This window comes from Oryx dammah, unplaced genomic scaffold (assembly GCF_014754425.2).
Source record: "Oryx dammah isolate SB20612 unplaced genomic scaffold, SCBI_Odam_1.1 HiC_scaffold_4, whole genome shotgun sequence".
NCBI lineage: Eukaryota > Metazoa > Chordata > Mammalia > Artiodactyla > Bovidae > Oryx > Oryx dammah.
In genome coordinates, this window is record NW_024070188.1 from 19,969,428 (window position 1) to 19,983,828 (window position 14,401).

A 14,401-nucleotide genomic window follows, 5' to 3' on the forward strand; every position below is an offset into this window, starting at 1 on the left:
AGTCCTTTTACCAACCCTGGTGAGGCCTTTCCTCTTGAGGCCTTATTTGTAAACGCTACAGATTTGGAATAGTCCATTAAACCTACTTTTTAGTCTTTTCTCAAAGTCTTTCTGATCATGGGATTTTCAGTCTCCATACTATTGATATTTGAGGGCAAGTAATATTTTGCTGTTTGACCCTATCCTGGGCATTACAGGTTGCTTGACCACATTTCTGGCCTCTGTCTAATGGATGCCGATAGCACTGCTCCTTCTCTTCCCCCTAAACCGAAAGTGTCTACAGACTTTCCTAAATGTCTCCTGCAGGGAGTGGAGGGCTGAGAATCATTGATCTAATCCATGGTGTATCATTATTCTATAGACTTGAGGCCTACAGCACATTCTCTGTTTACGTTAATTTATAAGTTGTAAAACTAAGAGACTGTGATATCATGAAGGAACTAAAGAAGGACCCACAAGGGTTTGAGCAGGAACAGAGAGGACCGCAGATTTTAAAATGTGTGTTCATACCATATTATTCCCATTAGGATGGCTAATATCTAAAAAACGGAAAGTAGCAAGCATTGGTGGTGATGTGGAGAAATTCTAATTCCTCGTGCACTGTTGGTGGGAATGTAGTATGGTGTAGCCACTATTGTAAACCATGTGACAGTCCTCAAAAATATTAAAAACAATTACTATATGCTCCATTAATTCTGCTTCTGGGTATATACTAAAAATAATGGAAAGCAGAGTCTCAAACAGATGCTCATTCACAATGTGTGTTCATAATAGCGTTATTTCCAATAGCCAGAATGTAAAGGCAGCTCAAGTGTCCATCAGTGGACGAATGGATGATCAAACTGTGATGTATACATACATTATAGCCTTAAAAAGGAATGAATTTCTTACACATACTACAACATGGGTGAACCTATGACATTTGCTAAGTGAAATAAGCCAATCACACAGATAAACAGATTAAAGATAAATGAATCAGAGAAAAATAGGTATGAAGTACCTAAAGTAATCGAATTCATAGAGACATAGAGACAGAAAGTCAAAGGGTGATTGCCAGGGGTTGAGGGGAGATGTAGATGGAGAGTTGTTAATGGATGGAATGTTTGTTTTGCAAGATGAAAAGAGTTCTGGTGATGAGTTTACAACAATGTGAATGTACTGAACTCTACTGAATTGTACATTTAAAAATGGTTATTAAGATGGTAGATTTTATGTTACGTATATTTTGCCACAAATAAAAATAGAACCATACCCCCAAACTGAGATTATTCACCTTTCTCTCTATGGCTTCCAGAAATTTCTGGCTGTATTCTGCTCTTCTCCATAATCCCATTCTCTAGGCTCCCTTTATGCAAAGGAAAAGATAAAGTGTTAAGTGCTATACATGAGATGAAGATAGCATGGTTTTAACAGTCAGTCTACGAATTCTTGAGAGCCTGGTATCAATTTCTAGTAGGAACACATTTAATATTCTTTGTGTTATGAACTTTAACAAATTTTTCTTTAGCTTCAAGTTCTAGAAGAAAAAAATAAGAATTTGCAAGAGACTTTGATAGATGTGGAAAAAAAACTTGAAGAGTTCAAAAAACAGTATCAGGAAAAAGAGGCACAGCTAATATGCCAGAAAAAGAAAGAAAAGGAGTTGGTAACTACAGTTCAGAGGTAAGAAACCCTCAGTAATCCTTTTATGTTATTTTTAGTTTATTCTTTATTTTTCAGAGAGCATTTTCACTTAAAATGCATTAATTTATAATTGGTGCTCTATTATTTTTCTTAAAGATGTACTGTTGATAACCAAAAGTATAATGTCATCGAAATAGATTGTCTCAGTTGCAGTTTATTTGATCCAGTGTACTGACATCTTGGTTTTAGACGATTTTAGATGAGAATAGTTTTTTAAAAAGACACCAGTTGAAAACAGGAAACATTAACACAAACCCTTTATCTACTGGCTTTGTCAAAGAATAAGTAAAAATTCTAAATAACAAAAAGCGGGGCAGCCGGACTGCACCCCTTAATGGGACCTGTCCGAGTAACTGGTCCCATTTCACCTGACCTCAGAGTAACAGGTGTGGCTCTTGCCAGGCACCTTCCAAGTTGCCTCACATTCCTTTGCCTTACAAGACTCTCCTAATTTAAGATAGTTAGAACTGCAGGGCATATGATTTGCTCGTATATTTTGTTAATGTAAATGAAAATTGATATTAGATTCCTGAAAAACCTAGAAAATGAGGCAGTATATTCATCTACATATACTCTGTTTTTTAGAACTTAGAAAACCTTAGTAGAGATCAACTGTTAGTAGTAAAACTATCCTAAAGAGGAAAATAACAAAGCAACAAAAAACTGAATTTGAGAAAGACACTCTTAATGCTTGTATCAACTATGTATAACTCAACAAAACTTTTTTAGTCAAAATCCTTCAGATAATTCTATGTTAATATTGCTTTACTACTATTTTCTAAGTCTTAAATATGTCTCGTCTACATTTTTCCCTTGGATTTCAGTGCAGAAAACCTCTGATTTCTAGTCCTCAGTGTCTCTAATCTCAGCTTCAAAAAAATCCATACACCTTTGCCTCCACCTTTATTTTTCTCCTGTTTTCTGCCTTCTTGATATTAAATTTCTTTTTTATTACTCCACGTCTTATATCCTATTCTCTAGTCTCAAAACAGCTTCCTGACCCCTGTTAATTCAACCATGTATCTTTCTTTAATCTGAAGACAAAAGGCCAAGGGGTAATGCATTTGCTCTGTTTTATAGAGTGTTACAGTCATAAATGCAAGCTGCGTTTTTATGAGTAGAACTAGGAACACCTGAAAATAATTTGAATGTTTGTTTTGTTCCATTGTGTGCTTTTACATATTTAAGATGATTTTATATCTTCTCTTTTATTTTTATTTTCTCTTTTATTATGCTTTTGGAGAACATTGAGCTTGGTATTCTTGATTTGGAAAGATTTAGTTTAGTGCATTTCAGAATTCATTTTCCGTATTTTCAGTATCTTGATCCTGAGATGACATCGTCCCAGGAAACTTCTCTTGATTTCTAATAAACATAAAGGACCGGAGAAGGTGTTCTAAAATTGTTCAGTACTTGTATGCCTATAGTGTCACCTGACTTTGGGGGTAGGAATGTTATTTCAGTTTCCTCAACTATATGATGTAGTTAGTATTCCTTAAGTTTCCGAAGAATTTAAGATGTATTATATGACTATAAATCATATCATTACATTGATCTGTTTTTATATACTATTCCCAAGTTTCCTGTTTTGTGAATATGTAAGAGCTTTTGGGATTTAAAGATGAGGCAAAAGTTTTTCACTTAGAAATGAAAATCTTAAGTAAAATATGTGGAAGGGATTCACAGTAATGCAGTAGTTGGTACCTTTGCTGTTCAAGAGATTTATTACTTTTCTAAATGAGCATACTTCATAACATAAACAAAATGAGAATGTATACGTGAAGGAATACTTTTTTGATATTTTTACATGACAGAGTACATTTTTCCTTCCACATCACTGACTCTTTTGTTTTCTTCTTAATGAGAAGCCTTGAAAGTTTGATGTAATTTATTTTTCTTGAAATGTTTGTAATAAATACATAGAAATAGTATCTTAGCACTGAATTGGGACAAAAACATTCTGAGATAGAAATAACATATTTTTCACTCTTAGACTGAAAAAGCAGATACTTTTATGACAGGTAATAGTATATTACAAAGCCGTACAGTATATTTATAATATGTGAAAACTTCTGTGGTGCCATCATGTATGAACACATCTGACTACCTCATTGTACTGTTTTGGACGGTCAGTTCTTTGTCCACAGGCTAGATGTGGCATTTCTTCTTGATGAGGGGTATGGAAGGGGAGGTAAAACATGACAGCCACAGTAGTTAAAAGAGGAAAACAGTGAGAACATAAAAGTCCGCCTTAAAGGAACTCTGTTTCTCTAGTAGGCTGCAGCTCTTGAATATGACTACGTGCTAAAGTAAAACTATTTCTAGGTGTCTTGCTGTTTTGGTTTGGTTTGGGTCGTTGTTGTTACGGCATAGTTTCTTTTAACCTAAACACTACTCTTCCTTTCTCAAAGCTAACACCTACCACCCTGCCCTTATCTTTTTTTCTTAATATACCAGAGGGGCTTCCTTTTTATTGTTTCCTCATAAATGCAGCTCTTTGCCAAGCATAGCATGAGGAACTGTTACGTCACATAATAAATGTTTAAGATTATTGCTTTTCAAAGAGGAGGCCCCACTCAACATCCAGTACAGATTCTGGTCACCGCAACACCGATCATACCTGTTGGGCCAACACACAGTGAGGAAAGACATGGCAGGAATCCATACTAAAAGCAGCCCTTGCATCAAAAAAATTATATTCAGACAGACTACAGAGAGATACTCCCACAAAACAGCCCTTCAAGACCTTTAGGTAACTGTTTCTCCTAAACTGATACAGTTAGAGAGATGTAAGTAAAATGCGGAAGCAAAGGAACCGCTCCCAATTAAAAGATCAACAGAATTCCCTAAAGGAATAAACAATGAAACTGACCTTTCCAGTCTACTATGTCCCAGGTTCAGAATGAAGTTAATAAGAATGCTGAAGGAAATTTTAAAAAGCTGTTGATAGAAATGCAGATTATTGTAAAAAGGAACTGGATTGTTGCTTTCATTCATGAAGGAGAAATGTAATTCTGCTGATTTAGGTAACAGATACCTTTACAAACTGCTGCTGAACTCAAAATGAAGGGCAAAAGACATATATCCATGTTCTTAGGCTCCCTACCACAGTCATCTTAATCAAGGAACTCACCTTTTGAGAATGAGGGACAGAACAGAATTTAGATTGTAGAGCCCAGATTAGGGTCATGAGGGACTTCGCTAGGGCCTGAGGATTTCACATGCTAAGCAAATCTGGTCTTGAATCTGGTCTCACATTTGCTGTTTCTGAAAAGATGATCAACCTCCATTATATTTTTTACTTATAAGAAATATAAGTAACTCAAACTTATTCATCTACTCTGTAAGTTTTTATTATTGCTTGCTTAAAATAGAGACCCTAAGAAGAGACTTCATTTATGTTGAAGTCATCTACCAAAATCAGCACATAGAGCTTATTTTCTTCATATAATTATGTCTCTCTAAAACAGTTTGCAGCAAAAAGTAGAAAGATGCCTTGAAGATGGAATTCGCCTTCCCATGTTAGATGCAAAACAGCTTCAGAATGAAAATGATAACCTGAGACAACAAAATGAGAATGCCAATAAGGTCAGTACATATCTTTAATAGTAAACTTTGATAGTGAAATCTGTAGATATGTGTGTGTACATATAACTTATTTACTTTATTTGATTTATATTTTTACTAACATTTAGCAGCTTTTATGGAGAAGGCAATGGCACCCCACTCCAGTGCTCTTGCCTGGAAAATCCCATGAACGGAGGAGCCTGGTGGGCTACACAGTCCATGGTGTCGCTAGGAGTCAGACACAACTGAGCGACTAAACTTTCACTTTTCACTTTCATGCATTGGAGAAGGAAATGGCAACCCACTCCAGTTGTTCTTGCCTGGAGAATCCCAGGGCCGGGGAAGCCTGGTGGGCTGCCGTCTATGGGGTCGCACAGAGTCGGATACGACTGAAGCGACTTAGCAGCAGCAGCAGCTTTTATAGAATTTTTAGTTTGAATGTCTTTATTAGGCAAAAAAAATAGCAATTTAAGTAACTGTAAATTAAATCCAAACTAAAGAAGTTATGTTATTTCTTAGCAAAAACAAAAGGATATCTTTTTCTTTCCTAAATTATTCAAAATCTGTTACAAACTTACTAATTTTTTTAATATTTATTTATTTGGTTGTGCCAGGTCTTATTTGTGGCTCACAGGATCCTTAGGTGTGGCATCAAACTCTTGGTTGGGGTGGTATCTAGTTCCCTGACCAAAGATCAAAACCAGCTTCCCTGCATTGGGAGCACAGAGTTTTAGCCACTGAACCATCAGGGAAGTTCCCCTAATTTGTTTTTATAAAAAGTAAAGATTAAAGGTTTATCAAGAGCTAGAGTAAGGCATTTGCAGTTTTGTATATGTGTGATCCAAATCACATGGCTATTTAAAGGATGCTTTGTATAAATACTTCTGTAAAAAAAATCACATTTTGATTTTTTTTTTAATTCATGATTCTGTGCGTTTGTTTTGTAATTTAGTAGTTCTAAAAAAGCAATGAAAAAAATTTTGATTCAGACTGATATATTTCCTATTTTCTAGATAATAGATAGCCAACAAGATGAGATTGACAGAATGATTTTGGAAATTCAGGTAAGGAATATTTTGTACATTTTTAATCAAGCTGTATGCTCAATTACATATCTAAAAATATGAAAGCATATATGTTTTGTATAAAAATATTAATAACACTGGAGATTACATTATAAATTCTTTAATGTTAATCTTTCAGTTTTTTAGAACAAAAATGATTCTTGGTAAATCATTTCTTCAAAAAATTGTTCTCTGTTCCTTACCTTGCATCCTTTCAACTGGGTGTAGTCTGTCTCTACTACTGAGAACACATTTGAGTAAGACCATCAGATGTGCTATTTAAAGACAGCAGACTGTTTTTAGTTCATTGTGACTGGGCAAGAACCCACCCCCTCCTACTAATTCTATATGTTATTTTTCTGTATTATCAAAGTATAACACTGTGCATATTTGTGTCTGTTCCTCCTACTTATTTTCTTCATCGTGTGGAGACTACTGTAGATCACCTACTATCTAGAGCTTAGGCTTGTCTGACCCATAATACAAACCAAAATTTGTAGATTAAGTGGATTTTCATTCTTTTATTGATTTGCCAAATATTTACTGAGCCCCTGCATATATGCCAGGTGCTGTTCTTAGCACCGGAGGTTCATCAGTGAACAAAGCAAGTCCTTGGCCATTTTAGTGGGGTGAGTTGGAGAAATGGAAGTATAATGCCAAGCTGAGAAGTGAAGTGAAAGTCTCTCAGTCGTGTCTGACTTTTTGTGACCCCATGGACTATGCAGTCCATGGAATTCTCCAGGCCAGAATACTGGAGTGGGTAGCTGTTCCCTTCTCCAGGGGATCTTCCCAACCCAGGGTTTGAACCCACGTCTCCTGCGTTGCAGGCAGATTCTTTACTAACTGAGCCACCAGGGAGGCCCCAAGAAGAAATATGTGCTATTATTTAAAAAAAAAAAAAAAAACGGATAGAGGGCAATAACAGGTCATGTTGTGTTAGATACAGCAGCCATGAAGTTTTCCCCGAGTAAGTCACATTTGGATATAGATTTGCATGGAGTTAACCAGGGGAAGAACATTCCAGGCAGAGAGAGCAGCCAGGACCCAGAGTGTGGCTGTGCCCTGAGTGTGCTCCCTGACGAGCAGGAAGGCGGCTGGTGTGGAGAGCCCTGCTTGTGAGACCCAGCGAGAGCTTTCGGGTGGGAGAAAGTAGCCCGGGGCCAGATCACACAAGGGGATGTTATGTCTTCATGTTTTATTCTTCAGGTGATAGGAAACCATTGGACAAGTTATGCTGAAGACATTGTTATTTTTGTATCTCCTGATTGGAGTATTCTCAAAGCTGGAAATAGAAAAGAATCACATAAGTGCTTTGAGCGTCAGAATTTAGACAGTCTGGTCTGTCTTTTCACCATGTTAAGTGATCTGTCAGCGTGATCAAATGCTCGCCCATTTCGGCATGCATGTGGACTTACTGGATTGATCCACAGAGGTCATTCTTTTTAATGTGTGTTCCTTCAGTTGTTCTATAAGCCATTCAAATCGAGAGATGGCTGGTTTCCTCAGCCATTATCTAACTGCTTATCACGGACCACAGTGAAAGGAAGTTTTATTTTATTTGGTAACATTTTCCAAGAAGTAAATCTAATAAAAACTATCTCAATGCAAATGACAGACAGTCAGCCTTGTCCTTTGGCATTGAAAACCTTTTATAGTCATTGAAAAACGTTTCTGTTTGGCTGCTCTGGACCTTTGCTGCTGTGTGCAAGCGTTCTCTAGTTGCAGCAGGCAGGCCTGCTCTTGGTTGCGATGCTGGGCTTCTCATGCAGTGGCTTCTCTTACTGCAGAGCGTGGGCCCTGAGTTCACGGGCTTCGGTGGTTGTGGCTCGAAGACTCTAGAGGGAGGGCTCAGTACTGGTGGCACGTGGGCGTAGTTGCTCTGCAGCATGTGGGCCTTCCCTGACCAGGGATTGCATCTGGGTTCCCTGCAGTGGCAGGCAGACTCTCACCCACTGCACCACCAGGGAAGTCCTTGTAATTTTTTTATAATGGGAAGTTTGTCTCTTTTGCCACATTGATTTACATCAATATGGATTCATGGCTATGTTTTATGCCTTGGGTTATAATTTAATACTATTGTACTTTGTTGCTCAAATTGTTCCAGTTTGGCGCATTGGCAGCTCTTTCATCTGACTCATGTGTCCTTTTGGATTACTTCCTCTCCCTACCATTTCTGTGTGTATGTGTGTGTTAGCACAATAAGTCTTTCTATCTAGGAAAAAAAAATTGTTTTTAATAGAAGTTAAGTTTTAAATGCAGATAATCTATTTTTACTCTCTTGCTAACCCTAAAACTCCATAATAACTAGCAAAAATTCCACTATTATGATTATGCTCTATTCTCGGCTTTCTTTTTTCTGGTACTTTCACACGCATTGGTGAATATTATCTTGGAAGTGAATATTGTCAAGATAGAAAATCCTAGAAGATTTTGAAGTTCTTGAAGCAGTGAAAAATGCCTATGCTTGCTACAGGAAAATTTAGCAGAAAAAGGAGTTCTTAGGCCCATGGATATATTTTTTAAGAATACTGCAGAAAAATTCCTTCAAAGGAATATTTAAATATCTAAAAAACATCTTTGAAACATAACATTTATTTTACTTTTGATCAACTTTAATAGTTTCTAGTGATATAAAACTCATTTCCAGGGATTGGACCCTAATATATAATCTCTCTGTAGAGTTTGATTTATTAGGAACCAGTGAAGTCATTGTTTGGAGTGAGGTTACTCACTGATGGTAATTACTCATAGAAATGTAATAGTCGTTAGCATCCTCTGAAAGTCAGTTCTAACGGGGTTATCTATGTAGTTGAAACATTCTTTAAGTCAGATAAGATGCTTCTGTGTTACTAGTTTTTCTTAGCTTTCCAGTACATAATATTAATAGTTTCTTTCCATTTTGTAACTATTCCCTTTAAGTTAAAAATGACATTCTTGTTATTTAAAAATCCAAGCAATATAAAAGTGTCATCCTCCCTATCAGCTGTTCTACTCTTTGTTCCAGAGATAACTAATTAACAAAATTGTATCTTTGTAGACATTTTCCTGTGCATTCACTTAAATGTAATTCTTTATATGTTTGTATTTAAATAGCGAGATAATATAATAAATATTGTTTTGTGCTGTACATTTTTTTATCTAATAATATATACTGATCATTTCATGTCAGTAAATTAAAAACTACTTCATTCTTTTTAAATAAACATTTTATAGTGAGCACATACCATAATTTAGGGCTTCCCTGGTGATTCAGGCGGCTAAGCATCTGGCTGCAACGTGGGAAGGTCTGGGTTTGATCCCTGGGTCGGGAAGATCCCCCGGAGAAGGAAACGGCAACCGACTCCAGTGTTCTTGCCTGGAGAATCCCATGGACGGAGGAGCCTGGTGGGCTACAGTCCGTGGGGTCACAAAGAGTCGGACACAACTGAGTGACTTTACTATACTATAAGATGTGTTCAGTTCAGTTCAGTCCCTCAGTCATGTCTGACTCTTTGTGACCCCATGGACTGCAGCATGCCAGGCCTTCCTGTCCGTCCCCAACTCCCGGAGCTTGCTCAAACTCCGAGTTTGTCCATCAAGTCGGTGATGCCATCCAGCCATCTCTTCCTCTGTTGTCCCCTTCTCCTCCTGCCTTCAGTCTTTGCCAGCATCAGGGTCTTTTCCAGTGAGTCAGTTCTTCGCATCAGGTGGCCAAGGTACTGAAGTTTCAGCTTCAGCATCAATCCTTCCAACGAATATTCAGGACGGATTTCCTTTACAATTCACTTGTTGGATCTCCTTGCAGTCCAAGGGACTCTCAAGAGTCTTCTCCAACACCACAGTTCAAAAGCATCGATTCTTTGGTGCTGTGTATCAGAAGTCAAATAAATACTGATTTAGGTCAGTGACAAGTTTATTGATTTACAACTTTGAAGTTTGGGGAGAACTCAGTCTTCTACTGATTATAATGTATTTGTTGTTGAATATAGAAAAGGTTTTACTTCATGTAAAAGTGTACAATAATTTTGAAATTGAATTCAGTGCTATAAAAAACGCAGATGTTTTGTTCAGCTGTCAAGGTAATATTGTTAACTGGCGTGAATACCTTGATTACTAGTTGATCCTTTAGAAATACTGCCTTTCCTTTTATCCACGAAACCAGTGTAGCTAAACAGGCTTCTCCTCTTAAAAGGTTCTGTCAGTGTACAATAGAAAAGACATTTTGCAGTAGAATGTTTCCCGTCATTTCCATAAACCTGGCTACAGTCTGAGTGTGAATGAGTTCTTCTTCTTTGGGCATTACTACCTTCCTTCCTATTTATTTCTCAAAGGTACATTTCACCCATGTAAATTTGTTTCCAGTGAAATCTTACCATTTTATGTTACCATTATAATCTTTTGGCAGAGGACATACAAAGTAAAAAGATTTACTTGTTTACTTGTTTTTTCTAACACATTAAAAAGTTTTCTCATGGAAAGGATTTATGCACTTAAATGATTTTTCACCAGTTTCCTTGGGGACTAGTTCTGAGCAACTCTTCCTGTCATCATTGTAAAAGCAGAACTCTCGGGCAGGTGGTTTGTAATGTTATATGAGGTAGCAAGATGATAGTTAAGAAAGGAATTTGAGCTGGACACTGTCTTTAATTATTATTAAATAGAAACCTTAAGAAATGTGATTTTTATGGGGCTTGCATATTCATTATTTATTGCTTAGTTTTAAAATACTTTGAAAATTCTCTTTTATCAGTATGGAAGAATGAGGGAAAGTGATTTAATAGTTGTCCAATAGTTGTCCAATAGTTAGGGCAAAGTGAGAAATGGAACCTCTGTTGCCAAATGAAGAGATGCCAGTGATGGTTCTGGGTGATGATATTATATGTTATAGGAACGGCTCTTTCTGGTTTATGTTTACTATCCCTAGACCTCAACAGTAATCATACAAAGTAAGAAAGAGCATATTTTTATACATGAATTTGCTGAGATTTTGACAGGTGTGCCCAAAGTCTCAGATGACATTCTAAGTCATGTCTGTCTGACCTCAGAGTTTGTGCCTTGGGCATTAATCCTGGCTACCTCAAAGTGAAAAAGAAATGTTAGTCTGATTTGTTCCTTATATTAAGATAAGCCTTAGGGGAGAGAATTGTTTTAAGGGGTTTTCCTGGAATGAAAAATAGTTAAGCTGGAGCACGTTGGGAAACTAATCTCCTGTGGAAAGCACTTTATACTCAGTTACCTCGAAGTGTAATTTGGCAATTTTGTCCCTAAAGTGAAATTTTTTAGTACATTACATTCTACTATATGGTGGCAAAGTAAAATGCCTTTTTGTTTCCCCTGATAAATTTATTTCAAAGGCTTTATAATGACTTTATCTCTTACTATTTTCTGTCATCCTAGCTCTCTTTGCTATTTCTCACACAGAAGAGACACCCATCTGCCTCAGAACCTTTGCACTGACTGAAACATACTCTCTAGTTACCTATGGGACACAGTCTCTCACCTCCTTCAGGACTTTGCTCAGATGCCATCTTTTCCATGGGCCCTTATTCTTTCGCATTTGACATTCCACCCCCCGGCTCCATCACCACACGCAGTTCTCCAAAGCACTGGGCAAATTCTAATATGTGATACTACATAACTTACATATTTATTATGTTTATATTCTTTGGCCTTTTTCCTCCTAGTACAAGTTCCAGAAAGACCAAGTGTTTTTGACTGTTTTGTTCACTGATGTGGATATATTTTTGCTAAATGAATGATTATATGAAGAAATGTATTTGTGAAGCTCTTTTGTGTGTGGGATGGGGTGAGATGAGGTTGGTTACTTCTGTGTGTTTGTATAGCAAAACTGCTAATATAAGATTCTTTCGAAATATTCTGTCCTAAATTAGGTTTGTGAAGTATGTAGAATACATTGAGTAAGGCACATTTGGTTTTTCTTTGTTTGGGCTATCTGTATTTAGGGGGAGAAAAATGGTTAGGATTTCTGGATATTTAAATCAAAATGTTAATAACAAATGAATTTAAAACCACATTCAACTCCAAGAATGATTGTGATACAGACCTGTTTAGGTTAGTAACTTAGACTTAAATCATTATTAAACAAGAAATTTAAAGAAAAATTGTAGACATTTAAAAATTACTTTATTTTTAACTTCAGTAATTCTAAGCTTAGCTGAAATTCCCCTGCCCTTGCTTTTTTCTTAGACATGTGCTTTTTCATATAGTTTGGAATAGAGAAGTAATCTTTTAGCTGAAATATTAACTGTTAGGCAGCTATAGCATTCACACCTAATATTATCCTATAAGTAGTACAGCATTTGGTCTTATTACAATAAGTGTATCTGTGAACTCTTTCCTCTGTTAAAGGACCACTTGGCTAGTGCCTTTGAACCCAACCAACACAACATGTTAAGCTTGATATTAATATTGTTCCCAAATTCAATTTTCCTTCTGGTGCCAAACAGCACTAGGGCCAAACATTTCTGATTCATTCTGGTGAAGAAGATTGCCTTTCCTTTCACTGATTTAAATTTAGGTTTATGTGGTAATACATTAATCAGATTTATTAGCTAGTCAGTCACATTCAACATGATAAAAATAAAAAACTGTAGTCTTTTAAAGAATTGTTTTACACCATATGAAAATACCTCTTTTGGGTTCAGTTTTCATTGTTAAAATGAGATTTAGAGTAGTTTATTTGTGGTGCCTTTCTTTACAATATTAATAAAATAAAGTCATAAATCTTAAGAAAATTTTGGATAAATTCTGGATTCCAGCCAAATAATCTTGTCATGCCAGTAAGTATCAGTTTTTGGCTAGGTAAATAAATCCCAACATATCATTCAATCAAATGGATTTAGATTCAGTCAAGTGCAGTTACAAAGGAATTTCAGTACACAAAAATATATATTCTCAAATAGCCCATGTGACTTTGTGCTGTGGAGCTCATTTTTGTAGAATATAAAACAAGTTTTTCCTTGAAATAAAATGTGCTTGTTATAGAGCTTGATTCATTTGTATCCAACTTTTGAGTTATTAAATGTAATACTTTTACAGAGCTTAGCAGACAAATGAAATTAAAAACCAAAAAGGTTAGATACTGTTACTAAGAAAACTGTTTTATATTTAGAGTCTTATCTCACCACCGGTGACTACCATCCTCCCTTATTCCACCCAGAGATAATGTGAGGGGGGAAAAGTAGGTTGTGTGCTAATTAGGTGGTCAACATTCTGAAGTATTTTCAGTGTTGAGACTAAATACAGACCTGAAGGGGAAAAAAAAAAATGAAGTCTCTTCTCTAGTCATATTTATTGATCTTGTGGTTTAAAAGGAGAAAAGTTGATAGAAAAAAGTCACTGATAAGTACAAGGTTTTTAACAAGTTCTTCTCTGGTATGTTGCTGAAAATCAGATTTATAAGCTGAAATAACCCAAGAGCTCTTAAAATATCCTATATTCTGCGGGGATATACTCAAGATTTTCTCACAGTAGTGTCATGTCTGGTTAATTTATAATTTTGTAATGGAGTTAAGAGAGAGATTAGTTAAAGCCCTATAATAGACCTTTGGCTTGAATTCAACATTACATTCCCTGCTTGGAATACTGTACACCAAGAGGGGTGTTTACCTGTGTTTCAAATAATGGAAAACAGGGACAGTCTTATGACTGTATCATCTTGTAGCTTGTTAATCACAAGAAAAAGGCTTTGTTTTGTTTTTTAAGTATGCTGCACCATGCATGGTCGCCTCCCTCATTTCTGACTCTCTGACACCCCAGGGACTGTAGCCTGCCAAGCTCCTCAGTGCTTGGGATTTTTTAGGAAAGAATACTGGAGTGGGTTGTCATTTCCTCCTCCAGCGGATCTTCCCAACCCAGGGATCAAACCCACGTCTTCTGCATTGCAGGCAGATTTGTTCCCGCTCAATTGTTTAAGTATAGATTTGCTAATACACTCCCAGTATATAAATGAGAATCAGTAAAATAAAAACTGTTTGCAATATAGCATCAAACTGCACCTTTAGATTTAACATGTTTTACCAAGAATTAAAACTTACTTGGTAAAGATGATACTTTTCCTTTCTCCCCACTCCCCCACTCTTTAGAAC

The 14,401-nt window shown here is 36.4% G+C and overlaps 1 protein-coding gene across 2 annotated transcripts in view; it reads left to right on the forward strand.

The window, feature by feature from the left end:
* Positions 1-14,401, forward strand: part of CEP85L (centrosomal protein 85 like) — a 143,810-nt gene that overhangs the window by 112,446 nt on the left and 16,963 nt on the right. For both annotated transcript variants that reach the window (XM_040238415.1, XM_040238416.1), the window contains exons 8-10: positions 1,508-1,662; positions 5,154-5,271; positions 6,264-6,314. In XM_040238415.1, the coding sequence (XP_040094349.1) occupies positions 1,508-1,662; positions 5,154-5,271; positions 6,264-6,314 (324 nt within the window). The remainder of the gene's footprint in view (positions 1-1,507; positions 1,663-5,153; positions 5,272-6,263; positions 6,315-14,401) is intronic.